Source organism: Ursus arctos, unplaced genomic scaffold (genome assembly GCF_023065955.2).
Source record: "Ursus arctos isolate Adak ecotype North America unplaced genomic scaffold, UrsArc2.0 scaffold_16, whole genome shotgun sequence".
Taxonomy (NCBI): Eukaryota; Metazoa; Chordata; class Mammalia; order Carnivora; family Ursidae; genus Ursus; species Ursus arctos.
Window position 1 is genome coordinate 22,894,883 of NW_026622830.1, and position 26,300 is coordinate 22,921,182.

Here is a 26,300-nt window from a genome sequence, read left to right on the forward strand (position 1 = left end):
AAAACAACAGCAATAACAGCTAACACAAATATAGAGCTTACTACATGTCAGGCATTGTTCTCAGGGTTCTCCATATATTACTCACTTATAGCTCGAAACTGGATTTTGCACCTTGGTGACCAGGTTAGTCCCGTTCAGATTTCACTCTTATAAGCAAGAATACCTGGCCCAAGAGTCAGCAGGTGGAGTACTCACTGAAGGGAGGCCATGTCTGCCTCTCCCATCCCCAGCCACATCCAAGACCTACCCATTTCTCCTGGAGCCGGTTCACTTCCTCCTCATGGGCCGACTTCTGCTGCTGCAGGGCAATCTGTCCCTCTTGCTCAGCCTGGGCCAGCTGACTGGCTGCTGTCTTCCGCTCTTGCTCTGCCCGGCTCCGCTCGGTGTCCAGTTCCAGCTTCAGGCACCTCACTTCCCCTGAGATGCCAGAGACAGGTGATCTCCCACTAGGCCTCTGCCCTCTTCCTTTCACTCCTGTCTCTAGGCCTCGGGAGCAACTCCCATCTCAGAGGCCCTGGGCCGGGCTAGAGAAGGACCTCTGATAATTTCCCACTGCCTTCCTGGATTTCAACATCCCCGTGGAATGAAGTGTCCCCATCCCAGTTGGGGTCTCACCTTGAATGACTTCCTTGGCACGAGTGACAGTTTGAATCTGGACCTCCAGCTGCCCCTTGGTGACCTCTATCAGAGAATTTTGTTGTTGGGCCTCAAACAGACTGCTCTCCAGTTGCTCCTTGGCTGAGCTGTCAGGTTCAGGAATCAGGAAGAACTCTTACCCATCAAGCCCCTTAACTTTCCTTGGAGGAGCTGGGTTCTGAGTGCTAACTACTCAGAGAAATTAGGGGGCAATTATAAATTCATAACTCATTTAGGACCCATATACTTTGGGCAGGGAACTTAGTTTGACTACCCCTTGCCTTGCAAAGCTCCCTCTGCCCTCGGCCGAACTGGGTCTGGGCCCTACCTGAGCCCCAGCAGTTGTTCAGAGAGGTCCTGCCGGTCTCGCTCCACAGCCTGCAGCCGCACCTGGAGGGCTGCTCTCTCCCGTACTAGGGCCTCCTTCTCCTGGACTTCCCGGGCAAGCGCCTCTTCCTGTCGCTTTGTCTCCTGATGCAGCTGCTCCAGCTGTGCTAAGCCTGCCTCCTGCTGATGACGTGCCTGAGAGCAAGAAACCGGCAAGATACAGAGCACAGGCAGGATCCCCGCAGGGTGCTATCACAGGCGAGGGCCACCGGCCCTTCAGAGACTCTGGACCCAGCTCTGCGAGTCCTGACCGTTGTCTGCTCAAATACTACCTCCTGCAACAGCCTATAGAACTCCGAGCCCTGGAAGCATGCTCTCCTTTGTGCAAGACCCTGTGTTATGGCTGCAAGAGAACTACCTTGAAGGAGCTTTTAGTCTTAAGTATTAAGACACACAAAACATCAGGAAGGAAGTGATCAGCCTCTGAGAAAGGGACTCTGGGAAGGAAGATCAGGTATCATTTTTAGAGCAGTGAGAAGTTTGGCAGAGGAGAAAGAGGACTTTTGAGCTGAGTCACTGGTTCAGAAAAAAATTTACTGAGTTGCTGCTACGTGTTAGACATTTTGTTAAAAGATGGAGGAATAGGGGCGCCCAGGTGGCACAGTTGGTTGTCTGCCTCTTGGTTTCACATCAGGTCGTGATCTCAGGGTTGTGAGATCAAGCCCCACATTGGCTCTGGGCTCAGCACGGAGTCTGCTTAAGTGTCTCTCTCCCCCCCCCGCCGCTCCTTCTTGACACTCTTGCATGCTCTCTCTCTCTAAAATAAATAATTAAATCTAAAAAAAAAAGATGGAGGAATAAAAACAAGACACAGCCTTGCCTTCAAAGAGCTTTGGGTCTCATGGTGGAGACTATACACGGATAATCACGGTGCAGGGTCAACTGTGCGAAGTGTGGCGTTGGCATATTCAGGAGGTACTGTCAGAGACCCAGGGGAGGCATCTAATTTGAGCTGGAGGCTGTGAGGTAGCTCAGAATCTGAAGGATTCTTACAGGATCTCTTAAAAAATTGGAAGATGTGCCCCAAACTAGTAACACTGGTCATTTTTAGGAAATAAGACCTTTTCACGTTCTGAACCGTTTCTGTAGAGTTTTCATTTTTTAGGATGAGTCCGTGCGATGCCTTCGTGTGATGGTACCCGTTTTGTCTTCTCACCTCGCTAAGTTTCTCTTGAATTTCCTCCTTCTCCTCCTGGATGCCCCTGAGCTCTGCCTGCAGCTCAGTCCCGCTCTCCTCTGCCTTCCGCAGCTGAGCCTCCAGCTGCGTGTTCTTTTCCCGAAGGGCTTCCCCGCTCCTCTCGGCCTCCGCCAGGCCCAGCTGCAAAGCGTTTCTCGCCTGCTCGGCTGCTTCCATTCTGCCGCACACAGACTGGTTCTCCTGTTCTAACTACTGGGCAACATGGGAAAGGCGTCAAAGACAAATGGTTACAGTTTATGGATCAAGTGCTAAGACAGAAATCCAAGTGAGATGTGAATCTATTCTCCAAAGAGCAACACAGGAAGGCTTGTACGAGACGGGGGGCTGTGCATTCACTGGCTCTGGCGGTGGGATTCCAGGTACTGGATGGCTTGATGCTGGGGGTGGTGATTAAAAAGGCAAACACCCTACTCTCAAAGAATTCAGAATAAAGGGAATCTGGAACATTTCTAGGGCTCAAGGTAACAGGGGTAGTGAAGAGACATGCTAAATGTGCAACCTATAGAGAAGATTCTTTGAGCTGTAGGCTCTTCAGTGGATCCTTTTCTGGAGATCGCTGTTATCTCATGCAATGGGATTAAACACCTAGTCTTCCTTCCAGAGGACACAGGCCTTCTTCCTGGCCCTGGTGATTTTACCCTACAGACCAAAGGTGGTTCTGCTGTAGTTGTGAAAGGGGACTATTTTTAACGGCTAAGCCCAGGCCTTATAATCTTGGCTGTCCTCTGCACCACCAATGTTCCTTTTGCTCATTTCGGGACGTTTGGGAGCCGATCTGTCTTGGGCTCCTGTCACGGGCATCAGCTTTATTAGTCACTGGCTTGCCTTTTGTCAGGGCCCAGACCTACCCTGCGGATCAGAGAAGTCTTCACTCACCTGGAGAAGCTGCTGGTTCAGTCCAACTTTATCTAAGGCCAAAGCCTCATTTAAGGCACTGAGCTTGACAGCGGCAGCCCGAAGATCGGCGACCTCAGCCTTCAGGCTGTTCTCAGAACTCGACAGCTCTGCAACTGACTGTTCTGCCTGAAAACGAAGAGAGTTAAAGGGCTGCCTTATGCCAGTTTTCCTGCCACGGTGAGCAGCTCACGTCCCCAGCACCTGCTGCTGTCCTTGTACGGAGATCAGGTGACACTCCATTCCTTCCCTTACATTCTAAACAAGTTTTCCCCTCATTCACTCATTCATTCATTCAATCATCGAGAAGTAGGAGAGGAGCTCACAGTACAGAGGCATAGACACCAGGATGTACAAACAACTAGAACTGCAATGACTTCACAGACAATGTAAGCACACAGTGCTCTGGAAACTCAAAGAAACCATTTATTCAGTTTGGGGGAATCAAAAGTGCTTGGTAGAAGAGCTGGCAATGAAGGTGGGTATTAAGAGGTGAGGAAGAGTTTGTGGTTAGAGGGAGAGGAAAGACCAGTCAGGCAAAAGGAAGAGGACCCCAAAGGCAAGCAGAGTCATGAAAGAGCAGGGCAGAGCTGAGCATGTAATCAGTGCTATGTGGCAGGAGCCGAGGTGGATGGGGAGTTAGGACAGGATATGGAGAGAGGAGGACGCTGGAAACAGTTCGGGGAAGATGCAAAGGGCATTGAATGTGTCACCAAACAGCTGGGAAGCCACTGAATGGTTACAGGAAGGAGACCAATGTAACCGGATTTACGCTTTTAAAACCATTCTAACTCCAACAGAGAGAGTACATTGGGAGGGACAGAACCTGAAAGCAGAGGCTAGTAAGTGACACAGGGAATACGAAGGGTCGTGGCTGGGAGGGTGAAGAATGAGGCAGGCTGCATGCCCTTTGCCTAGAAACACAACTTTCTAAGTCCCCCACCCCCAACCCAACAAGCAAGGGGTAGAGGCCCGCGCACCCTGGCCAGAGCCGCGGTCACTTCTGCTTGCTCCTGCCTCAGCAGCTCCCCTTCCAGGCGACTTGACTCCAGGGCCTCCCGAAGAGTGATCAGCTCACTGAGCGATTCTGACTGTTTGGCTTCCAGGCCTGCCAGCGTCTCCTGACTAGGATGGAAAGGAGAGGAGGCTGGGGGCAATCTCAGGGAGTGGCCACACCCCAAAAGGTAACAGGACTGTGATTACCTTTGCCATGCAAAAGACTGAAGAAGGTCTCTAAAAACCAGTAAGACCTCCATGACATATGAAGTGAATAAAGCCTGACATTGGGAGAAATAAGAATATGCACAGGGCGCCTAGCTGGCTCAGTCAGTAGAGCATGCAACTCTTAATCTCAGGGTCACAAGTTCAAGCCCCACGTTGGGCGTTTAAAAAAAATAAAATTAAATTAAGTTAAAAAAAAGAACATATGCATGTATTGGTGTGAAGCAACTGGAAAGACAAACAAGAAAGCAATTCAAGTGTCTGCCTACAAAAGGAAGGGAAATGAGACAGATGAAACAGATAGGAGGATCTCTGTGTTTGTCTATTATTATTATTTCTTTTTAGAGAAAAGGAGGGGAGGAACAGGGGGAGAGGGAGAGACAGATTCTTAAGCAGGCTTCATGCCCAGCTTGAGACCCTGTGATCATGACCTGAGCCGAAATCAAGAGTCGGATGCTTTAACCAACTGAGCCACCCAGGGGCCCCTGTGTTTGTCTTTTTAAATAATTTTGACTTTCGGATCATAATAAATATTGTGGTTAGAGGGATTATTATTATTATATTATATTATTATATTATATTATATATTATATTAGTATTATCAATTAACACTAATTAAATTTAAAAACATAATTATCTTTGTGGATTGTCTACTCTTGTCCTTGGTACAGGGGAGACCATTCCTTGCACGAGTCACGATCCTTATAGTAGTCCTTCAAGATTCTAGTATTCGTGCCTACCGGCTGCAAGGAGCTACAGCACACGAGAGGAGGGGGATCTACCAGAGGTGACGAATACAGACCCTGCTACCAGTCACTGAAGACCTACCACATGCCAGGCTCTATGCCAGGATTTTGCAAAACAGTGCTCTAACCTTCCCAGTGATACGTCACGGTAAATACTATCATCCCCATTTTACAAATAAAATAATCTACCCAAGTGGAGGAGCCGTAATTTTAACCAAGCTTTTGCCAGCTTGAAAGTCCTTGCTTTTTCTGTGACATTCTATAGAGGAATTTATAGATTCGCTCGGTCTCTTGATTCTGGAATTCTCTTTCTTGACCAACTCACTTCCCATTACTACTTGGATAAGTCCTACTCTTCGGCCGGCCTAGCCTACTCTGAACATACCATGAACCTGCTGCGTCCCCTTCTTTGCTAATCTGTCCCTTCTGCCCCTCTCCCAACTCTCTACCAATCAAAATATGTCAAAGCCCAGCTCAAAAGCCACCCTCTCCTCCATGAGGCTTTCAATTATTAACTGTCACTGCCACGCTCCCAAAGGCCCCAGCTGGAAGCTCTGTTTCACTCATACATCATCTGGCCTCATGCCACAGTTCGCTATGGGCATGTCTGCTCTCCCTATTAGACAGCAAACTGCTTGAGATCAGGGCCTGTGTCTTATTTGTTTCTCTCCCCCCAACAGTGTCTCAGCTCTTAGGGGTGCTCAGCAAAGCCTGGGTGAACTTTCTGTATTCATCTTTCTGCAAAAGAGGGAGCCGTAAGCTAATGCAAACCCAGCGCACGCCAGGCTTCCACGTATTCCACTTTCTGCGAGATGGGAATGGATGGGATTGGAACTGAAGGGAAAATCAAGCCCCAGGGAGGAGGGCACCGGGCACACTTACAGGCGGTCCCTTTCCCGGACAGCCAGGTGCAGCTCCTCCTGCTGCTCCTCCTTCTCGCCCTGAGCCGAGTCCCCCTGCAGCTGGAGCTCCATGTTTGTCCTCCGCAGCCGCCACGCCTCCTGCTCCAGCACCTCTAGCTGCTGCTGCAGCTCCTCCCTGGTCTCCTGCAGGAGCTCCCGCTCCCTGCAACAAGCAGACCAGAGATGAGCAGAAACCCTGGCACTGCAAATCCTTCCTGGAAGCAGACATCGCAGGATCCAAGGAGAGAGATGTCTGTTTCCTTTACAATCTCATCTTCCCTTTTGAGCAGGAAACCGTTTTTGTTTTTATTTTTAATCATCACAAAGACTCAAAAGTGAGTGAGCAGGAATAAGCAGAACACAAAGCAAGATGGCCCTGGACAGCCCTGGGTGTCGGGAGGGGAGGGCAGGCAACCAGAAATGGGCAGGGAGTGGGTAAATGGCAGGATGAGGACTGAGCCTCCTCAGGGAGGAGTGGGGGACGAACGGCCCCCTGCTCACTTGCTGAGAGACTCCACCTCTCCCTGGAGGTCCACGGTCTGTCCTGCCAGAGTGTCGCGCTCCCCGGTGAGCTTCTGCAGCCGCTGTCTCAAGGCCTCGCCCTCCTCCTCCCACTGATTATGCTGCTGTCGCAAGGAGCTCACAGCTTCCTGACAGCCCCAAAGTTGCTGCCTTAAGTCCTGTGGAGGGAGTGACAGAAGTGAGACGGTGAGCAGGAGGGCAGACTGAAGGAGGGGTGTCAGAAGCCTGAGAGCGGGGCTGGGCGAGGGTCAGCTAAGAACAGAAACGTGGCCAGCCAAGAAGGCAGAGGATCAGAGATGACTGGGCTTCGGTGGTGCCTAGAGTCTCAGGGTCCTTCATCTTCAGACGTGCAGTGGGGGGCGGTCACGGAGACGGTTAAGTGTGGCCGGGACCCTTAGAGTCAGGAACACTTACCCACGGTCTCCCAGGGCTCCCGTTGCCTATCTTTGCGTAATGCTATATGAAGATGGCATGCAAAGTGAAGCATCCCACTGGGCACACAGAATGTGCCCACTAGCCACAAGCACAACTGGCTAGACACCGAGAGATTCTAATGACCACTTTGGGTGTGCTGACCAACCACCTCATGACTGGTCATGAGTGAAAGGGGCAGTCCAGGCGAGGAGGGTACCCGGGGCACAGATCAGTTCAGACATCCACACCCGTGGCTGAGGAGGAATGGTGGGGTCCTCACCTGCACAGCCTGGCGTCTTCGAGTCACCACTGAACGCACCAGAGTAAGGGTTTTGTCTGGGTCCTGGGAATCAAACTGGGAGGAGAGGCCACTAGCGTCCAACTCCAAGGAGCTCTCTTGATCACAGCTTTGGGCCATATCATCCCCTTCTTCCACCATGACCTGAAATCCAACACAGCAGAGTCACTACCCTCTTGACCAAGGCCTAGAGTCCACACAAAAAACTAACACTACATCCTGGACAAACCTGACGTTTTCCTTCTCACGTCCTCTCCCTTGCAGGTGGGAGGAGAGTATCCAAAAACAAAAAGGACTGGTTCCTCCAACTACTCACCTTTGGTCACCCAAACCTAGGACTAGCAGCAAGGCTAGAGCACTCTAGGAGGTAATAATAGATGAAGAAATGAAGAAAGGAGAGGATACTGACATAACAAAGACCAGAATCCAGCCACTGGCCTGAGGCTTGCAGCTGGCAATAAGGAAGAGGGACTGTTCCAGACGGCAGGACCAGCACGTGAATGCTTAGCTACCCCTTCGGGTGCCAGTCTTCAAATACACTCTGAGAACTCATTCCTCAAAGACCCAGCATCTCAGAGAGTGGAAATCTAGGCATGAGTAAGAGGACACAGAGGCCTGTAGAGGGGTGAGCCATGACCGGGTTTCCACAAACAGAAGGCTTACCAGTACCTGGGTTATATCCCTGATCGCCTGCTGTAAAGACAGCTTCTCCTCTTGGGCATTCCTACTGAGAGATGCCTCATGTTCCATTAATTCTGCATGATTTGTCTCCTGAACAGGGAACAGGATAGAGCTGTGAGCCAAACTTGCAGAAGTATCTACCGTTCAAGCCCCCAAATCAACCAGAATCTCGTTCTGTCTCTTGGGTCAACTCTACTTTTTCCCTGACCACACGTGAATGCCACTGCTGTCCCAGGACTCTGAGGACAGTGTGATGTGGGGATCAAGAGTTCAGAGTGAGTGAATCAGAGCTCCACACCGGGCCGCCTAGATTAGAGCTCTTACTCTGTCACATCCTAGCTTGGCAACCTTAGGCAACTGCTTCTTTGAGCTTCTTTTCTCTTTAAAAAAGGAATAATTAATAGCAACTACTTCACAGGTTTGTGTTGAGGCTTAAATGGAAAAGATGCATGTAAGTTACTCAAGATAGTGCCTGGCGCAAAGAAAACGCTCAGTAAATGTCAGCTATCAGAGGAGGCAGGATGGCAGCTGTCTCTGAACAGCAAATTGATGCTGGAGACCTAAGGCTAGACCAGAGAAACCCCTAGCCCTAGAGCTAGCAACGAACCTGAAGATTCAAGATTTCCTCAGTTCCTTCTGATCCTATCGCTAGTGAAGGCCTAAAGACATAGACCTGCAGCTATGTTTTCTTTGGCCTGCACAAAACTTGAACCGGCATGTACAAATTGAGAGATTTTGAGAGATTTTATGAATTGAGAAATTCTGACTTTCTGTTTTCTGAAAAAGTTAACAGATGGGCCACACCAGCCCCCATTCCTACACGGCAGTAATTTCCTGAGGTTGAACAGTGGGTGCCTCCTCCAGAGAAGACATGTATTTTTCGGGGCCCCGTGGGCCCTACGATGCCTCATCGTTTCCTTAATATTAAGATCAAGTGTCCCCTACTGCACTCAAAACCAACTCTTACAGTGCCAGACAGCCAGAATCCTTCCAACTGAGCCCACTTCACTCTTTGGTGTTATCTGGGCACTGCGGACATTTGAACTTGCAAATTTCTGACCAAAGGGAACCCAAAAGGCATCAACAACTCTGAGTCCCTGCTGATCCCAGCTTGGATAAGAAGACTAGAGGTTTGCATATGGATGGTCATTCAGGATCTGCCTAAAAACAGAGATCTGAAAATTCTTAGAAACAAAAGGAAACGTGGAGTCAAGCCAGAGGTTTTAACTAGTCCAGCCTTAGAGAGTCCCTTTGATAATCTCTCTGGCCGAGGAGAAGCCAGGGACACAAACCTCACTCTTGCACAGGACAGACTCTCAACTACTGAGCACCTCTCGCTGCTAGACAAACCCTACCAGCCTGTAGCTTCTAGTCACCGACACTGCCTGGGCCAGCTGGAAAACGTTAAACAAGCCAACTCTTTCCCCCGATGTCAGTCCTTCAGATCTGTGACGGCAGCCATCACGTCTTCCTCAAGCCCTTTTCTCTCCAAGCTGGCTGTTGCCATACTCGTCCGTTGTTTCCCATATGACTCTCACACATCCCCATTCTTTGCCAGTGTGCCTCATAATGCGTGTCCCACTCTCTCTGATGAGGACACCCTGAGCACGCACATCACTGCAGTTTCCCCAGGAATACAGTAGGGACGGTACACAGTATTTACCAATGAATGAGTTAATTAATTTTCAGATTCAGCCAACATTTATTTTTATCAATTTTTTATCAAGGAACATTTAACTGGTATCCTGCATCATCTGTCCGCAAAGGACAAGGAACCTATAGGCCTACTCCCAACTCCTTTCTAGAACAAAGGGTCATGTACCATGATTTCCACTGTCTCTCTCAGAGCCTCTAACATCTTCTCATAGTCTTTATTTTGCTTCTGAGCCTGGGTCAGCAGAGCAGAGAGCTCGGTCACCCTGAAGAGAAGAGCACAGCACTGTCATGCGGGCGGCCCACTGAGGTAGACAGAGCTACCACTCAGCATACCCCAGCCCCAACAGATGCTCCCACTGCAGCCCCCCAGAGCCACCTGGGTGCCCCCAGCCCCTGCACTCCCTGAATACCACATGACACTATGACCTTGAACTGGGGGGAAGGGGAGGAGTCAAAAGCCACTCAGACACATGCAGGATTTACCACATCTCAAGGCTGGAACACGTGTTTGGGGGCCCGAGAGCTGAAGGAAAGCCCTGGACCAGGCCCTTCCAGGCCCCGCTTGATCTTGAAGTCAAGCACCCTGAAGCCAATAAGAATATCAGAGTTGCCACATGGGACAGTCCCAAGGTCCCTCCAGCCCAAGGGTCTCTGATAAGGAAAATGGAGGGGTAATTTGGAGGAGATTATGGTCAACTTCTGTGATATTAACCTCAAAGTTCAGGAAAACCATCATATAGCTCTGTCACTTAATGCTATATCCTGGAGTTCAGTACCTGGTATTATATGGGTAGCTAAATAAATTTTTTTTTTAAGATTTTTTTTTTAAAAGAAATCTCTGCACCCAGTGTGGGACTCAAACACACAACCCAAAGATCCAGAGTTGTATGCTCTACTGAGCCAGCCAGGTGCCCCTAAATAAATATTTCTTGAATGAATGTTATCCAGGAGTTAACTCTTTTTTTTTTTTTTTTTTGCCTCGTCTTAATTTTATTCTGTGCCATCTCTAAGAGCCTTCGTTCACTGTACGGCCATTCATTTAATCATTGTATTTTTCAACAAACATTCACTGAATGTTACTATAGGGCAGATGAAGTGCAAAGCACTGGAGACAGATTTACTAACACTTGGTCTCCGTCCTTGCGTTCCCATTGCCTTCACAACCAAAACCAAAACAAACTGCTATTTACATACACCACCAATAGGTGGTGACACAACCCTAGCCATGGGGTATAAGCCCAAACCTGTCTGGAAATTCAGTTGGGCTCTTTGCTTAGGTCCCTGCCCTTCTTACTATTATTTTTTAAAAATCTATTTTATCATAATCTAAAAAAATAGAAGAACCTAACCAAAAAAAAAAAATTTAAAAAGCTAAATTATCAGAGAGAAACAGTGACATCGATGCTGTAACAAGCAGGTCAAAAGACCACACCAGGGCATAGAAATTTAATAGGCTACGGGGGTTAAAGAAGGCTTCTCAGAACCATGCTTTAAAGGATAAGGTGGAGGCAGAAGCGAGGGAAGCGTTCCAGGCTAAGGGCAGCATGTACCGGCAGGGAAGCATGGAAGAGCTTGGCTGTTCTGGGAATGGGAGTAGTTTGGTGTTGACAGACGACAGTCACAGCTAGCTCTATAAATCAACAGGACAGAAACTGAGCTGCAAGACAGTCTGGGACAGAGGGCAGTGACATGGCCCCAACTGTGGCACTGGGTTCCAAAGTAGACTCCCTCTGGCACCTCTCCTTCCCCTCTGGTGGGAGGAATATTCTTCAAACCCCCAACCCCCACCAGCTCTCTCTACCTCCCTCAGGGAGTCAACACCCTCAGCAACCCCTTCCCAAGACCCCACCCCATCTCACCGATCCTGCAGCTCGGCCTTCTCCAGATCGCCCTGACTCTTCAGCTGTATTAACTCCTGGCTCCTTTCATGGGCTTCCTTCTCCAGCTCCTGGGTCTTGGTTAGTAGAAGCAGCAGCTGGGCTGGCTCATTCCCATCCAGTCTCCCAGATCCATCAGATTCGCGAGACTGGGTGCCCACAGTCAAGCGCAGACAACAGGTCAACAGGGACCCTGAAAGTCTCACATGCTCAGCCTTGAGCTCCGTCAGGTCTCTAAGTACAGGCAAGGAAAGAGCAGACTCCAGTAGGGATGGGGGAAGGGAGCACGGAGATCAGGCCCAGTGAAGCCTGAGGAGCGGGTCTGGGGAAAATCATCTGAATCCAACAATATTATCCCTCCCCACAAACTCTTCCAACCCCCCAACCCCTGTCCCCTGCAGCCCACTGTCCTAAGTCTAGAATTGGTAGGGGCAAACCTCCCTTCTTATCTCCACACTAACCTGTCAGTAGCCGACTTCATTTCCAGGAAGTGGCGTCGGAAGGTCACCACCTCCCGCCACAGACCAAGAAGGCGACCGTGCTCCCCTTTCAGGTATCCCTTGAAGAACTGTGTGTTCAGAAACCCAGGTCATATCAAAGGGCAGAGGACTGTCTTTTGCCAGCACAGGAGTCTTGGATTCCTCCTGACTACTCCGGGGAGGGAAGGAGGGACTCACGGGAGATAGCTTATGAACAGGTGTCTGTATTCAGGTCACGCTGAAGAGTTTAATAAAGTTAGCAGTGGTATTCAAGAGGTCAAAGGGCCTGAGATGCCATTGACCTTCCTCTGAGCTGATTAGAAAAAGATAGGGGCGCCTGGGTGGCACAGTGGTTAAGCGTCTGCCTTCGGCTCGGGGCGTGATCCCGGCATTCTGGGATCGAGCCCCACATCAGGCTCCTCCGCTATGAGCCTGCTTCTTCCTCTCCCACTCCCCCTGCTTGTGTTCCCTCTCTCACTGGCTATCTCTGTCAAATAAATAAATAAAATCTTGAAAAAATAAAAAGAAAAAAAAAAGAAAAAGATAAACAGTAGCTGCTATTGCCATTACTACCACAGACTTACAACGAGGACAAGTGACATAACATATGTAAATCGCCTGGCACAGTACCTGGCACCCAGCAAAGGCTCAGAAAACATTCACTTCCTTGCGCTGCGATCTGAAAATTCCCCAGGGTCTGTATTTGGTCTTTCTTTCCCATTCGGTTTTAATAGCTACCTCCTTAGCATCTAGATATGCAGACCTCCAGAAGAGGGGAGTCGGCAAGCTTTCAGATCCTTCTAGAACCGAAGCTAGCCCCTCATGCAGGAACAGAGCTGCTCTGAGAGTCATGCCACCTGTCAACAAAACCTCGACGAGGCAGGTAAGGACAGAAGTCAGCCAAGAGCCAAAGCAGGGCAAAGCCATCAGCCGGAGTGGGGAGAAGGCCCGGGGACTCTAGCAATAAATCAGCTTCCATCCAGGTCCTGAAGGGACCCTTGTCCAGCACGGACCAGGCTGGTGCCCAGAGTGCAAGCCCTCCTGTTGTAGTTCCAGCCCCCTGTTCCTCCTACCTCCTGCTCCATCTGCCACTGGCTCTCTTTCCTCATTAGCTCATCCCGGGCTCGGCTCCAGTCCACTGTCAGTTTTTCCACATCTTCCCGAAGTGCTTTATTCACCATGTCAGCTTTTTCCATGTGCAGTCGAAGCTGGGTGTTCACCTCTGCTAGACTCTCACACCTGCTCTGGGGAGGGGCAGGAGCAAGTGCAAAATAAAGGCTTGATCCAACCCTTGGACCTTTCGTAGTAAGATGACAAACACTGGAATTTTCCACTGCCAGGAATTGGGAGGGCTACGGCTGAGGTCCGTGGTTTGAGCCATGTTAGCGCTCAGGGCAGAGGTGCCCCCTCCGCCTTCTCAACCCACGGGCCACCAGAATCACCCCCGCCAGAGACCCTGGGGTTCATCACCTCTGTTGTTCCTCCTCCAATCGGACCAGCAGCTGCTCCAGGTTTGGCTCCGCCACACTTTCCCACCTCTGAGGGGTTGGTCCCTTAGCCAGACAGAAACAAGTCTTATTTACCTCCAAGGAGAACACCATCTAGATGACGGTGAGATGAAGAGAACCATCAATTCATTTATGCCCCCTTCTGCAGCCACCCGCTTTTTATTCCTTCTCTCCTGTTAGCAATATGCCTCTCTTCTCAATCACTACATCCTGAAGGTAAATCCATGGCATTCCCTTCTCCAAAAGTGAACCAGTGACATCTCCTGAAAGATGGCGCTGGGTAGTGAAAAGAGCTTTCAACCCAACAAGCATAACATAGAGCTTTGGACCTCGGGAAGTTATTCAACTTCTCTGAGCCACAAAGTCTTCACTACAAAATGAAGGACACACCGCTCCTCTCAGAAAGTTGCCTTGTGGATTGAGTGAGAACATTATATGGCAATGCTTAATGGTGCCTGGCCTACATAGAATGGTGCTCAGTAAGTTTTGGTTCTTCCCTTCCGCTGACAGAACTTTTCTGAGGGTAATGTGAGAAGGTGCTGAGAGGGAGCTGGAACAAAAGTAATGGGTTTTTCAAAGCCAGTTCTACCCAGCCAACAGCACAAATAAATCCCTCTGTCACAAACATGTTTAGGCCTGCAAAGGCCCATGTCTAAGACAGATAAACACTGACACCTTCTGGAGGAAAAATGCATTTCTTCCCTCTGATTCTACATCCTTTCCAGTCTGATTAAATCTCCTGAGGCTACATTTTGTCCTCAGAGAGCCAAGGGTTTGCGTCTGACAGGCCTGGAATAGCCAATCCAATGAAAGTATCTGTGGGATAAAGCTCTCAGGTGCGGAAGAGAGAGAGACTCCCACCAAACACGGCCTTATCACACCCCAACCTCCCTCAGGTATGTTCATTGAGGGCTCCGGGGAAACACAAAACAGTCTCACTCACCCCAGCGGCTTCCAGCTGCTTCTCCAGCTCTTGGCACCAGGTCCGGTACTGCAACACCTGAGGCAAACAGAGCAGGGTATGGGTGACGGTCATGGCTCATACAAACAGCCCAAACCAAAGGACCCGGGAAGACTTTGGGCAAACCTGCTGTGAACAGGGTCTGGGTGATAACAGTGGGGTAAGGCCATAACATCTTGTCGTTTCTATTTGGTCAGTTAATAATACTTTCTCTATGCCTGTTGTATTGGAGAGGTGAGATTACAGGCTGTGGAATCAGAAAACACAGGGCCAGGTCCTAGCCTAGCCTAGGAGAGCAAACATAGACAACTCATTTAGCTCTTGTGACCGCCATCTTTAAAAGCGACAGGATAGATCTCTCATGGAGTAGTTGTGAGCATCACAGGAGAGGCTGTTTAGGGACATTCCCACCACATGGTCTGTCTCCTGGAACCCTTACCCCACCTCAGCACCCAGCTCTCGGCAGTGTTCTCTTTGCCTCTGTGCAAGGGCCGCTGCCTCACCTTGGCCTGCAGCTTCCTCACGAGGGTTGCTTGCCTCTGCTGGGCCTCCTGGGAGCTCTTCAGCTTCCGCCAGGAGGCTGCTTGGTTCTCTGCCATCTGTTGCTGCAGCGCCAGTACTTGTTCCTCCAGCACCAGCTGCAGTGACTGGGGCTTCATATTGTTCAACCCAGGGCCTCCCGTCTCCATGGGAGCACCAGACTGGTAAGCCCACAGACCCTTATCCAGCCAGAGGCTGCTCACTCCCAGTAAGGTCTCTAGTCATTGCTGTGCCACCTGACCTCCTCTTGAGCTGGGGACCAAAGCACACAGAAGAGTTGAAAGGAATGTGTAGGTGATTCAAATTTACTCATCAAATACTCACTAGGTCTGGCAAAGCTGGGGTGGGTAAAGTAAGTGGGTTCCTTTACTACAGGACCCATCAGAGCCTTTAAAATACTAACATGGACCCTAATCTCTAAGGGGGGCGCTAAGCATCATTTCCCAAATGTATTGGACCACGAGACAAGCTCAGAGGACCAGTATTTTCTGGCACGCCTTCTGGAACTCTGCACTAGACCAAGAGCACCTGTTGGTGCTCCCTGGTGCCTGGCACAGTGCCAAATAACCAATGTGGAAGGAACGGCTGAAGGTGATTCTAGTCTAGTAGCGGAGAAAGACACAATCACAGCACAATGTAGTCTGTGTAATCCTAACAGAGACATTATAGGACAGTAGGGAAAACAGCGGAAGGGCATTTAGCCCAATCTGGTAGTCTGGCAACTGTGTGAATCATCACCACAGTTAATCCTTGTCAAGTATGTCTATGGGTCAGTCACAGTCAAGTGCTTTACTCGCACTAGGTCATTTTGTTGTCACAAGAATCTTGAAACCCTACAATGCCTTCCTATCGTACTTCAGCGTAGTAATATTATAACTCATTGTACATGGATGAAGAAACTGAAGCTTACAAAGGTTAAGCCTCAGTTAAGAAATTAAAAAGGTTAAACAAGTTGTCCAAGTTCATACTGTTGGCATTAGGTTGATTAGGGATTTGAATACAAGCAAGTCTGACTCTCCGACAGAGAAACAGAGTAGCAGGCATTTTAGGCTAGGGATCCATTAAGAGAGTGGAGGGTGCAGTGGGAGGGCGTGGGGAGGGAGGAATCTGCTTCAGTAGGATAGCAAACCTCCTCACCCAGCAGGAGCTGGGCCAAAAGAGGGCAATGGGCCCCCATAGGGGTGGAAGGGAGATGGGGAGGTGGGGGGACACCAGCCTAAGCAGAGACCTTGGGAGATACCCAGGAGAGGGGGAGGCATAGTGGTCAAGAAGAGTCTGGGGTGCCAGTTCGAGCTCTGCCTCTAATGGGCTCTGTGATCTCGGACATACCATTTCCCTTGCAGTCCCTCATCCAAAAATGAGGGCGCCCAGCCATGTGACCTCTGAGTTTCTGAGGCCTCTGAAACACACGATAACCTGGGAGGAGGTGGGTAGGTTAGAGTTCTCATCATATTAACCCTGAGACATGAGACACCCACCAGAAGGGTTAAGGAATATTTGTTTTCCCAATTATTATCAAGAAAATAAAATATTAGAACTGCCCTCTTGGTCCAGCCAGCAGCCCATCGGTGTGAACATCTGAAGAAAGTGGTATATACAGCAAATGCAAATCTAACATTTGCATATACAGTGGGAGTTTCAGGGGCCCCAAATCCCTTTAATGCACCAAGCTGTTTCCTACATCCTGGCTCAAATGCCACCTCCTATCATGTCATCCCAGATGTACTCAGGAAGAGTTAACCACTTTTATAGCTACATATACGACACTATATATAAAAGACATTTATATATATATAACTATATATAACATAGAGGGAGTCTAATGACTATATTGCATTTTATCATTATTACTTGTCTATCTTCTCTACTAATCTGTGAATTCCTCAAAAGCAGAAGCTATCTAATTCCTTTCGGTCATTGTACGTTGAAGAAATGCACGTGGGCTTCACTCCAGGCAGACCTCAACACTTAGCAGAGGTTACAAATGTGGCTGGCTGGTTCTTTTCCACCATTATGTGGCCTATGTCAAGCTTTTCAGAATTCAAATTAGGTACGAACATCTACCATTGGGAGAATGCACAAAAAATTCTTACTTCTGGGGGTGCCTGGGCCGACTCTTGGTTTCGGCTCACATCATGGTCTCAGGGTCATGGGGTTCAGCCCTGCATCAGGCTCTGTGCTCAGCTCGGAGTCTGCTTCAGATTCTCTCTCCCTCTCCCTCTGCCCCTCCCACTTGTGCTCTCTCTCTCTCTAAAATAAGTAAATAAATCTTTTTTAAAAAAATTCTTCCTTCTGGCTCCTTTGGAAAATCAGAATCTCTAGTGACCGATGACCCGCATTCCTACAAGGCAACAAGCAGCTGCAGTCAGGAGTGTTTGCCCTCTTAGACAGGGCATATGCTCTCCAGTTCACCAGTCTCCTCCCGCCCCCACCCCAGTCTATTCTCTCCCTCACTCTGATAGCAGATTTTAGTTGTCATTTATCACCGCACTTGCGCTGTTGATTTTCTTGTAAGAGTTACCGAGGAAAACACAGTTTACTAATTTACATTACCTCCTGGACAACAGAAGACTGCTGAGTTCGTAGAGCCTGGGGTAGGCCATACGGAAAGTGCATAACGTAGGAAGAGTAGAGCGGCACCAATACCCTGGGCTGCCTCTTCCTAGCCTCTAACCCGGGTGAACGCAGTCTTCCCCCACACTCCAAAAATCCTTTTTCTACCCTTCCCTTCCACCAGGGCTGTGTCAACCAGCTCACCGCGGCTGTGTGAAATGCTGGCTCCGTCTCTCCCCGTGTAGAAGGTACAGACTTGCTGGGAAACCACTCTTGCTGCCAACACCGCAAGCAAAACAAAGGTAGCTCTGAGTTGCTTCAAGGGACCTGATGGACCTTTTTCTCTCCTAATCTTGTGAGGGCTGGGGCTGGGTTCCTGCACCCAGTGGGAGGCTCAGAGGTCCCAAGGGCTCCCTCTCCCTCCTTGGAATTCCTACTCCCCCATTTTGTTTGAACCATACAAAATTGCCAATATTTGCCCACTTTTTAACCTACAGAAATGGTAATGTCGTATAGTTCAACCTACTATCTCTACAGGCAGTTCTGCCACAGTCCCCAGAATTCTCATACTAAGCCCTCTCTTAGGATGAGGCTAAGGCTGCTGTTAACATGCAGGGGCGCCTGGGTGGCTCAGTCAGTTCAGCGTTCAACTCTTGGTTTTGGCTCAGGTCGTGATCTCATGGGTTGTGAGATCGAACCCCAAGCTGGGCTCTGCGCTCAGCACGGAGTCAGCTTCCTCTCTCCCTCTCCCACTGCCCCTCCCCCTCCCCCTTCTTGTGCATGTGTGCTCTCTCTCTCAAATAATCTTTAAAAAAAAAAGGCTGCTGTTAACATGTATACATTATTTGGGAAGGTGACAGTAATACTTCAGTAAAGAAGTGGAATTATATTAGAATTATAGGATTATTTCACTTCAGTAGATAACTTAAAAATTTTAGCTATATTTAAAAATTTAGTTCAATTCTCCCGTTTTACAGATAAGGAAACTGAGGCCTCCAGAAATGCAGTAACTTCATTTTGTTCATGTTTTACTTATATGCTCCATTTACCTCAAAAAATGATTTGGAATTGTAGCAAATGTACCATACGAATTAAGGTATTACGATGGGGAAACAGGGTGCAGGGCATGTGGGAACTCTCTGTTTTGTGCAATTTTTTTAAAATCTAAAATTGTTTTAAAAACAGTTTATCTTAAAAATGATTTAAGTGTTTCATGATTAAAACAAAAAAAAATCCCCATAAAACTTAAAATTCATTAAAACCAGCATAAAAAGAGGGAGCGAAGAGAGAAAAATTATCTCGGGAATCTTTCTGAAATTGAGATTTAGTTCTGAGTTTCCTCAAGAGGCACTTTAGGACTGTTTTAGGAACACTGTGTCAGATCTGCCAGAGAACAAACTAGCACAGCGCCACAAGAAAGGTAGGTTTCAGGGACGCCTGGGTGGCTCAGTTGGTTAAGCGTCTGCCTTCAGCTCAGGTTATAATCCCAGGGTCCTGGGATCGAATCCTGCATTGGGCTCTCTGCTCAGTGGGGAGCCTGCTTCTCCCTCTGCCTGCTGCTCTCCCTGCTGTGCCCCCCACCCTTCTTTCTGACAAATAAATAAAATCTTTAAAAAAAGAGAAAAAAGAAAGGTAGGTTTCAGTGTCCCCCCAGAAAAGGAAAAGGTCAGTAGTTGGCAACTGGTAACAACCTGGATCATGATCACATGAGATAATGGATGCCAGCGGGCTTTGTAAACTGCAAAGCACTGAATAGACAGGAAAAGGAGAAAGATTCACTTCTTTTATGCATTAATTTATCCCATAAGTGCTCATGATTTGGAGCTCAGTCTACCACAGTGATACAGACATGAGCAAGACTGACCTGCTTTTGCTAGGAACCAGACTGGAAGGGCAGTCACCTCTGAACCTAGGTTGGAAAGTGACAGAAGAGTGATATACATTATGTTTAGTTCCCCTCACCCGAAACACTCCAGAAGGGGTATTTAAATCAAGTTTAAATAGACGCAACACCACCTAGACTTGAAGGTGTATATATTGCAAAGACTAAGATGGCACTAGTATCATTAAATAGAATTTGTCACTTAAAGCAAAGAAAGGAAAAATGCTCAAGGGCACAACATTTTACTTCCTGAGCAAAGGAACTATATGTATTTGTTTGCAAAGGCAATTTGTTTCTTATTCCAAACACAAAAAATTAGCAGGCACCTCAAAGTTAACTGTGCAAAAGTGAACTTCTGCTCCTCCAATCTTCCCCATTTCAGTATATGGCAATTCCATCCTCTGGCTGCTCAAGCCCGAAGCCTCGTCATATTTACGCCATTCTCCCACATCCTGTAACCAATCTGTCGCCAAATCCTGTTGGCTCTACCAGATCCTATCACTTTTCAACCCCTCACCACCACCATCCTGAGCCAAGCCACACCCTCTTGCCTGGTGTGGTGGCTTTAAGGTATGCCCACAAATTCTTTGATATTCCTCCCTTCAAGAAGCACAGCCTAATTCTCTCTCCTAGAGTAGGAACTGGAATAAAGTTAATGAAGCTGAATAAAGTAGAAATGACTTCCAAGAAAAGGTCATAAAAGGCATTACAGCCTCTCTCTCTCTCCACTCTCTCCACCATGTCCTGAGGACACTCAGGCAGCTCAATGAAAAGGCCCAGCAGTAAGGAAACATCTTGGGAACAGAGCAGCCATCAATTTGACTGCCATCTCCAGAGAGATCCTAAGCCAGAAACACCCAGCTAAATTGCTCCTAGGATCCTTTTTTATTTTTTTAAGATTTATTTATTTATTTTGAGAGAGAGAGAGCGCGAGAGCGCGAGCAGGAGGGGCAGAGGGAGTGGGAAAGAGAATCCCAAGCCAGGAGCCCCATGCAGGGCTAGATTCCACAACCCAGAGATCACGATCTGAGCCAAAACCAAGAGTCGGACGCTTAACCCGACTGTGCCCCACTCCTAGATTTCTAATCCACACTGTAGGAGATAACAATTGCTATTTCAAGTTGTTAAGTTTGGGGGTGATTTCTTGCCCAGTCATAGAAAATACCTCCGGATTACTGCAAAAGCTTCCTAGACAGTCATGTTTCCACCCTTGATTCTAGAATTTGTTCCTTCTCAACAGAGTAATCAGAGTGATCCTTTTAAAACAGTGACAGATTATGCAACTCAGAACCCTCCAATGGCTACTCAGGGGAAAAACCAAAATCATCCTCAGGGCCTATGGGCTCCTAATTATTTGATCCCAGCCTCCAATTGTTTTAATTTCATTTCCTGCTCCTCCCCAGCCACACAGCCCTCCTTGCTGCTTGTGCCTGGAACATAACAAGCCACTCACTCGTCTCTGGGCCTCTTCCTCCAGTTATCTTCTTGACTCACTCACTCCCTTACAACCTTCAGATCTCTGTTCAAGTGTCACCTTCTCAGTTAAAGTTGTTCCCTAACCACCAAATATAAAATACCACCACCTCTCCACACACACTGGTATTTCTATTTACTTTACCATATGTTATCTGTCCCTATCTGATTATTATGTGTAATATACTTATCAGAATGTAAATTTCCCAAGGGCAAGAATAGTTTTATTGACTGCTATATTCCCAGCTCCTAAAACAGTGCCTGGTATATAGCAGGTACTCATTAAATATTTGACTGACTGAATGAAAGAATATAAAGGCATTAGGTAACATGAGCCACATCACCAATGGTCTTACAAAATGCTCACAGCTCTATAAATTTCCAAAAGGTAAAAAACCAGATCATGTAGTTTATATAGCACTTTACTCTCTCAAAACAATTATTTGCAATCTTCACACACACAAAAAAAAGCCTTTGAGATAAGATCATTGCCTTCATTTTCCAGACAAGAAAAATGAGTATCAAAAATAGGGATATAAATGATTGGTAGCCGAGCAAACATGAAACCCCAATGTGTTTCCAAATTCTAGGCTTAATCCATTACATTAAGCTGCCACCTAAATCATGTAACATGAAATCACAGCTCTGTGAGGGGTTCTTTCTAAAGGCTGTGAAATGATGAGGCCTAGGTCTGCAGCTCTCTGATGGAAAAGGAGAAAAGAAAGGTAGATGTGCCTGAAGGGACAGAGGGCTGGCAGTAGGTTCTAGCCTGGGGTTTTGCCACAAACTCACTTTATATATTTGGGAACATCAATTCTCCTTTCCAAGCCCTCTCAGTCAAAGGCACATCATAACTGGCCACCATAACACACGGGGTTAAAGTAAAAACCAATTCAATAGACATTTATCAAACCCAAAGGCAATTCGGTGAAATTATCACATGCCCTAGGGACAGACAGCCTAGAATTCATTTCCCAGTTCCACTCACTAATTAGTTGTGGAACTCTAGGCAAAATGATCTACGAATGCCTGTTTCTCATGCATAAAATGTGAAGACATAGAACCCACTTTACGAAATTGCTGTGAGGATTAAATGGGCCTTCGCATGTAACGCATTTAGTAGCATTTGACGCTTCGTGACTATTTAGGAAATATTATTAATACCATCATATGCCAGACTCTCTTACATAGGGATGAAAAACGCAAGGCATAACGCCCCAAGTGCACGGGTGTACAAGAGGGGCTGGAAAATAACTCCGTGCAACGAGTTCAAAAACCCAGCAGGGGGATTAACAGCGCCTGCAGAAAGCGCTGGGGAAAGGTTTCCAAGGAAGTGGTATCTGAGTTGAGTCGGGAATAACCAGAGTTCCGGAGCGGGGCGGAGGGTGCTACTGGGCTTTAGGACAGATCACGTGCAAAGCCCCAAGGGCAGAGGGAGCCGCAAAATTCTGGGAGCCAGGAGCAAGACGCGCGCAGCAAAGCACAGCGCCTTTTCCTGACACCCCCAGACTCCGCAGCTGCTGGATACGAGGGTCGGGAAGATCCCTTTCTGCGCGGGCTGGAGCCCAGAGTGGTGGTCGCAGATGGACGCGGAGACAAGGGGCCGAAATCCTTAGGACGGGTCCCAAGCCCTTTCTGGGCCTCAGGTTCCTCCTGGGGAACGGGAAGCCGCTGCTCCAACGGGATTCCCTAAGGCGCCCTTCACGGGCGCGTCTCTAGGCCTCGGACCGTTAACCCGGGCACCTCCCGCCTGCCCTTGAGGCCCCACCTCACCACGCTCAGCTCCCGCGATTTCCAGCGTGATCCTCAGCGCCGGAACGGGAGATGCAGCCACTAAGGCCCGGCCGGGGGCGGGAGCCCAGCGCCCGGCGGCGGCCCAGACCCCGCCCCCAGGCTCCCGCCCCGGCGGGGGGCCCCGCCCCCCGAGTAGGAGACCCATAGACGGATTGTGCCGCTTCGGGGCCTGCCGCCATGTTGAGTACTGGCAGCCGACTTACTGGAGTGGCCCAGAAGGAACAGTGGATTACATCAAGAGATGTAAGATTCCCTGGCCAGAAATGAGGACAGCCAGGATTGCTGGATTCGAGAAAGGGAAGTCTTGGTAACAGAAAAATCTTGTCCTCAATCATCCCCCTTTTGGCTTCGGGGTTACATACTGCGCATGTGTGCGGGGCCTGGCTCTACGTGCGCCTAGTCGCTGCTCCACCCACAAACCCGAATGCAATTAACAACTGCGTGAGTAATGAGGGAACAGGCTCCTGGGTGTGGATAAAACCCGCAGGGCGACCTGTTCTAGGGTTTTCTCGCATTCAGACCTCGAAGCTCCAAGTAGCCTCAGGCAATACAACACTCAGAGCATACTTAGTGTCGTTTGGACACACGGCACTGTTTTTTCGCGCAGGTCTCGCACTGGGTGTTCTGTGAGTGAATATCTTAGTCCGGAGAACTTCAGTTTGTTTGATTTTATGTGTAAACCTGATTTCCTCTAGAGAACTCTTTCTTACCTCTATGACCCAAGTGTTATTTCGTAGCGTTTTGTGCTTAAATTATCAATGCATTATCAATCAAAACATCTTGGAGTTGTGAATTTCATTTACCTGCCTCTTTAACACTCAGTGGTTCTAAATTTTTAGGTGGGATTAAAAAAAAGCAAAAAAAAAAAATGGGGGAACTTCTTGAAATGCAAAGTCTTGGACTGCACCCCTATAAAGTGAGTGAACCAAGGGTGAAGCCCCAGAATCTGCATTTTGGCGAATACCTTAGGTGATACATCAGGAACACATTTGGGAAGCACTGAATAAAGGCTGTGTATCTCTAGCACCCAGCACAATCCCTGGTACAAAATAGGTGCTCAGTAAGTACTGAGAGAGTAGATGAATAGATGAATGGACAGTAGGTGTGCAGCACAATCTTCAGCCAAAGGCACCTGAGAAGGGAATGCTTTGATAAGAGCTATGCTGTATCTTTTCTCCTATAAGAACAACAAAAGTTCTTAACAGTTACTTCGAGAAAAAGAGAAAGTTCAGTGGAGGAAAAGGGGAGGAGAGGGAGGACCCTGATTCTGAAAGGCAAACTAGGGAGAAAAGAAACATCACAGACACCAGACAGAGAAAAAGATGCAAAGAATCAGTGGTGTGGGAATCCACCCCAGGGAAATATTTCTGCAACAGGAACTGTGCAAGAATGTTCACTACAATATTTGCAATGCGGAGAAAAGAAACAACCTCTTTGCCTCAGGGCCTTTGCTTATACTATGCCTTCTACCTAGACTGCTCTTCCTCCATCTGTAGTCTTAACAGATACCTTCCCCTCCTTCAGGCCGCAGCTTAAATGATACTTCCTCAGCTAGGTCTTTCCTGACTGCGCTATTTAAAATAATATCCAATCATTTTCCATCACAGTACTCTGTTTCTTTCATAGCATTTTCCACTTATTATTATTTTTTTGTTTACTTATTATCTTTCTCCCCCTCAAAAGTTTAAGGTTCTTGAGGAGAGGAGACTATATCTGACTTACTCCAAGCATTTAGCACAGAGCCTGATATATGGTGGGTGTTAAATAAGCATCCATTGAATGAATGAATCAAATCAGCCTCAGTATTACAAAGATTAATAGCATAAAATCCATCAGCAAACTACACAATATGTTTTAAGACCGTGAGGAGTGAACATAGGTTTCAGACTATCAATAAAGGGTAAATGGAGTGGAAGGGGATTGAAACCAAACTAACCTTCAATCTTTGCAAAGGGGGGATTTGTTTATTCATTCCCTTGTTTGTTTATTCATTCACCCAGCAGATATTTACTGAACACCTATTATGTGCTAGTATTGCGTAATAATACAAGGTATTAACAAAAAGTTGGAAATCGTATTAAAACATAAAATAGTACAACTGGGTATTTTGTCTGGGTGAGAGCAGAAAGTGGAGTTCAGTGATGTGTGAAAGTGGGTAATATTCCCCCCTAGAGAATACATCAGCCTTCAAATGTTCTTCAAAGTGTGGGGAACTTTTGGGACAAGGAAAAGAGCAATCATACACATCACTTGAATTGCTTGAGGCCCTAGTGCCCTCTGAGAAAAGACTTAATCCATCTGGCCATGTTGAATCTGTCTGATGAACCAGAGTAGGGAGAGGTCCTTGAAGGAGGCTGCACTCGAGGAAGATATGATGGATCTGTGGAAAGAAAACTAACATTGGTCCCCTCCAGGTAAACTGGGCTTCTTTCTTTATGCTCCAGATTCCATCTCTGGAATGTGCTTTATATCCTAACCCTCTCCCAGGGCTAAAATACGGATCCTGCCCCCCAGCCTTGCTCATTATTTATAGATACTCTCCCTACCCCATGCCAAGAGGCTGCCTGGACTGACCGACTTCCTTTCTTTTTAAAATTATATATGTGAAATTTCAAAGTGAGGTGCTAAAAAAACATATGTATTTTTTTTCTAATGGGTTAAAATCTATTTTAAAGTTCTTAAATCCCTTATCTTTGGGGTCAGGAGAGTGGAGGATAGAGAATTTGTGTGGAGCTGTTTCTAGCTGTGAGTCCCCACCCTTCCTGGAGAAGATTTAACTGCTCAAGCCAGGTGATTGGAAGAGAGAACTTCCAGAAGGGTTTGAGGTGCCAAATCTGTACCCATTGCAGTTGGAGAACACATTGACTGGATTTACCTCCTGCCTGGGAGATCCAGTGACAAGAGACAAGCCTAATAACTGCCTTAGTGGCAGACCCAGGACAATGCTGTTGTGTTGGAGTTGGCCTGCTCTCCCAGAACTTGTCAGGGAATGTTTGTTTGTTTGTTTGTTTGTTTGTTTGTTTGTTTTTTGGGTCAGGGGGCAGAAGGAGGGAAAGAGAGAATCTTAAGCAGGCTCCACTCCCAGCAGAGAGCCAAAGTGGGGCTCAATCTTACCACCCTGAGATCATGACCTGAGCCAAAATCAAGAGTTGGCTGCTTAACCAACAGAGCCACCCAGGCGCCTGGGGAAATGTTTTCTGTAGGCCAGATGTGGGCTAAGTGAGAGAAAGCTTGCATAGGTCCTTCCTGGTTCCTGTTCAGTAGGGCCTCCTAGAGGGGAAAAGAGACCCCAGAAGTAAGAAGACAAATGACTACTGGCAACAGAGATGTCCTTGCTAAGGGGAATTCAGGGCAGGGGCCCAGCAGGGAACCCCTGAAGAGCCTGTAAAAGCACCCATGATGCTTTGATGATGGACCAGAGCAGCCATAAACATTGGCCAGACCCAGAAAGCATAAAGCCAGCTACATTACGAGCTCAGAGAAGACTTTTGCCACTCCTCTCCCCATCTTCCTCTCCATGTCAACACTCTGAGTGGCTGAAGCGAGCTGAGGGTGACAGAGGGGAGGAAATGGAGGAAAAATCCCAACCGTTCCCCTCTTTCTCACTACAAGCTAGCAGTCTGAGGCAGAGCTAGGAGCACAAAAAGAATATAGTATCTTGCGGTAGGTTGTGAACAA

At 48.0% G+C, this 26,300-nt stretch overlaps 1 protein-coding gene across 4 annotated transcripts in view; it reads right to left on the minus strand.

The window, feature by feature from the left end:
- CEP250 (centrosomal protein 250) overlaps positions 1–22,685 on the minus strand; it is a 44,460-nt gene extending 21,775 nt beyond the window's left edge. The window contains exons 1-20 of one of the 4 annotated variants that reach the window (XM_044385785.3): positions 22,597–22,685; positions 14,884–15,172; positions 14,363–14,419; positions 13,382–13,464; positions 12,985–13,150; positions 11,894–12,000; positions 11,415–11,666; positions 11,106–11,185; positions 10,039–10,138; positions 9,722–9,818; positions 7,882–7,989; positions 7,201–7,362; positions 6,486–6,664; positions 5,965–6,147; positions 4,096–4,240; positions 3,098–3,244; positions 2,180–2,410; positions 965–1,158; positions 616–743; positions 248–417 (exon numbers count right to left, since the gene is read on the minus strand). In XM_044385785.3, coding sequence (XP_044241720.2) covers positions 248–417; positions 616–743; positions 965–1,158; positions 2,180–2,410; positions 3,098–3,244; positions 4,096–4,240; positions 5,965–6,147; positions 6,486–6,664; positions 7,201–7,362; positions 7,882–7,989; positions 9,722–9,818; positions 10,039–10,138; positions 11,106–11,185; positions 11,415–11,666; positions 11,894–12,000; positions 12,985–13,150; positions 13,382–13,464; positions 14,363–14,419; positions 14,884–15,069 — 2,775 coding nt within the window. In that variant the 5' untranslated portion in view covers positions 15,070–15,172; positions 22,597–22,685. Of the gene's footprint in view, positions 1–247; positions 418–615; positions 744–964; positions 1,159–2,179; positions 2,414–3,097; positions 3,245–4,095; positions 4,241–5,964; positions 6,148–6,485; positions 6,665–7,200; positions 7,363–7,881; positions 7,990–9,721; positions 9,819–10,038; positions 10,139–11,105; positions 11,186–11,414; positions 11,667–11,893; positions 12,001–12,984; positions 13,151–13,381; positions 13,513–14,362; positions 14,420–14,883; positions 15,173–22,596 lie in introns of those variants that run through there. The other 3 variants (XM_026503379.4, XM_026503369.4, XM_048222172.2) reach the window with 3 other exon arrangements.
- Between the last annotated feature and the right edge of the window lie 3,615 nt (positions 22,686–26,300).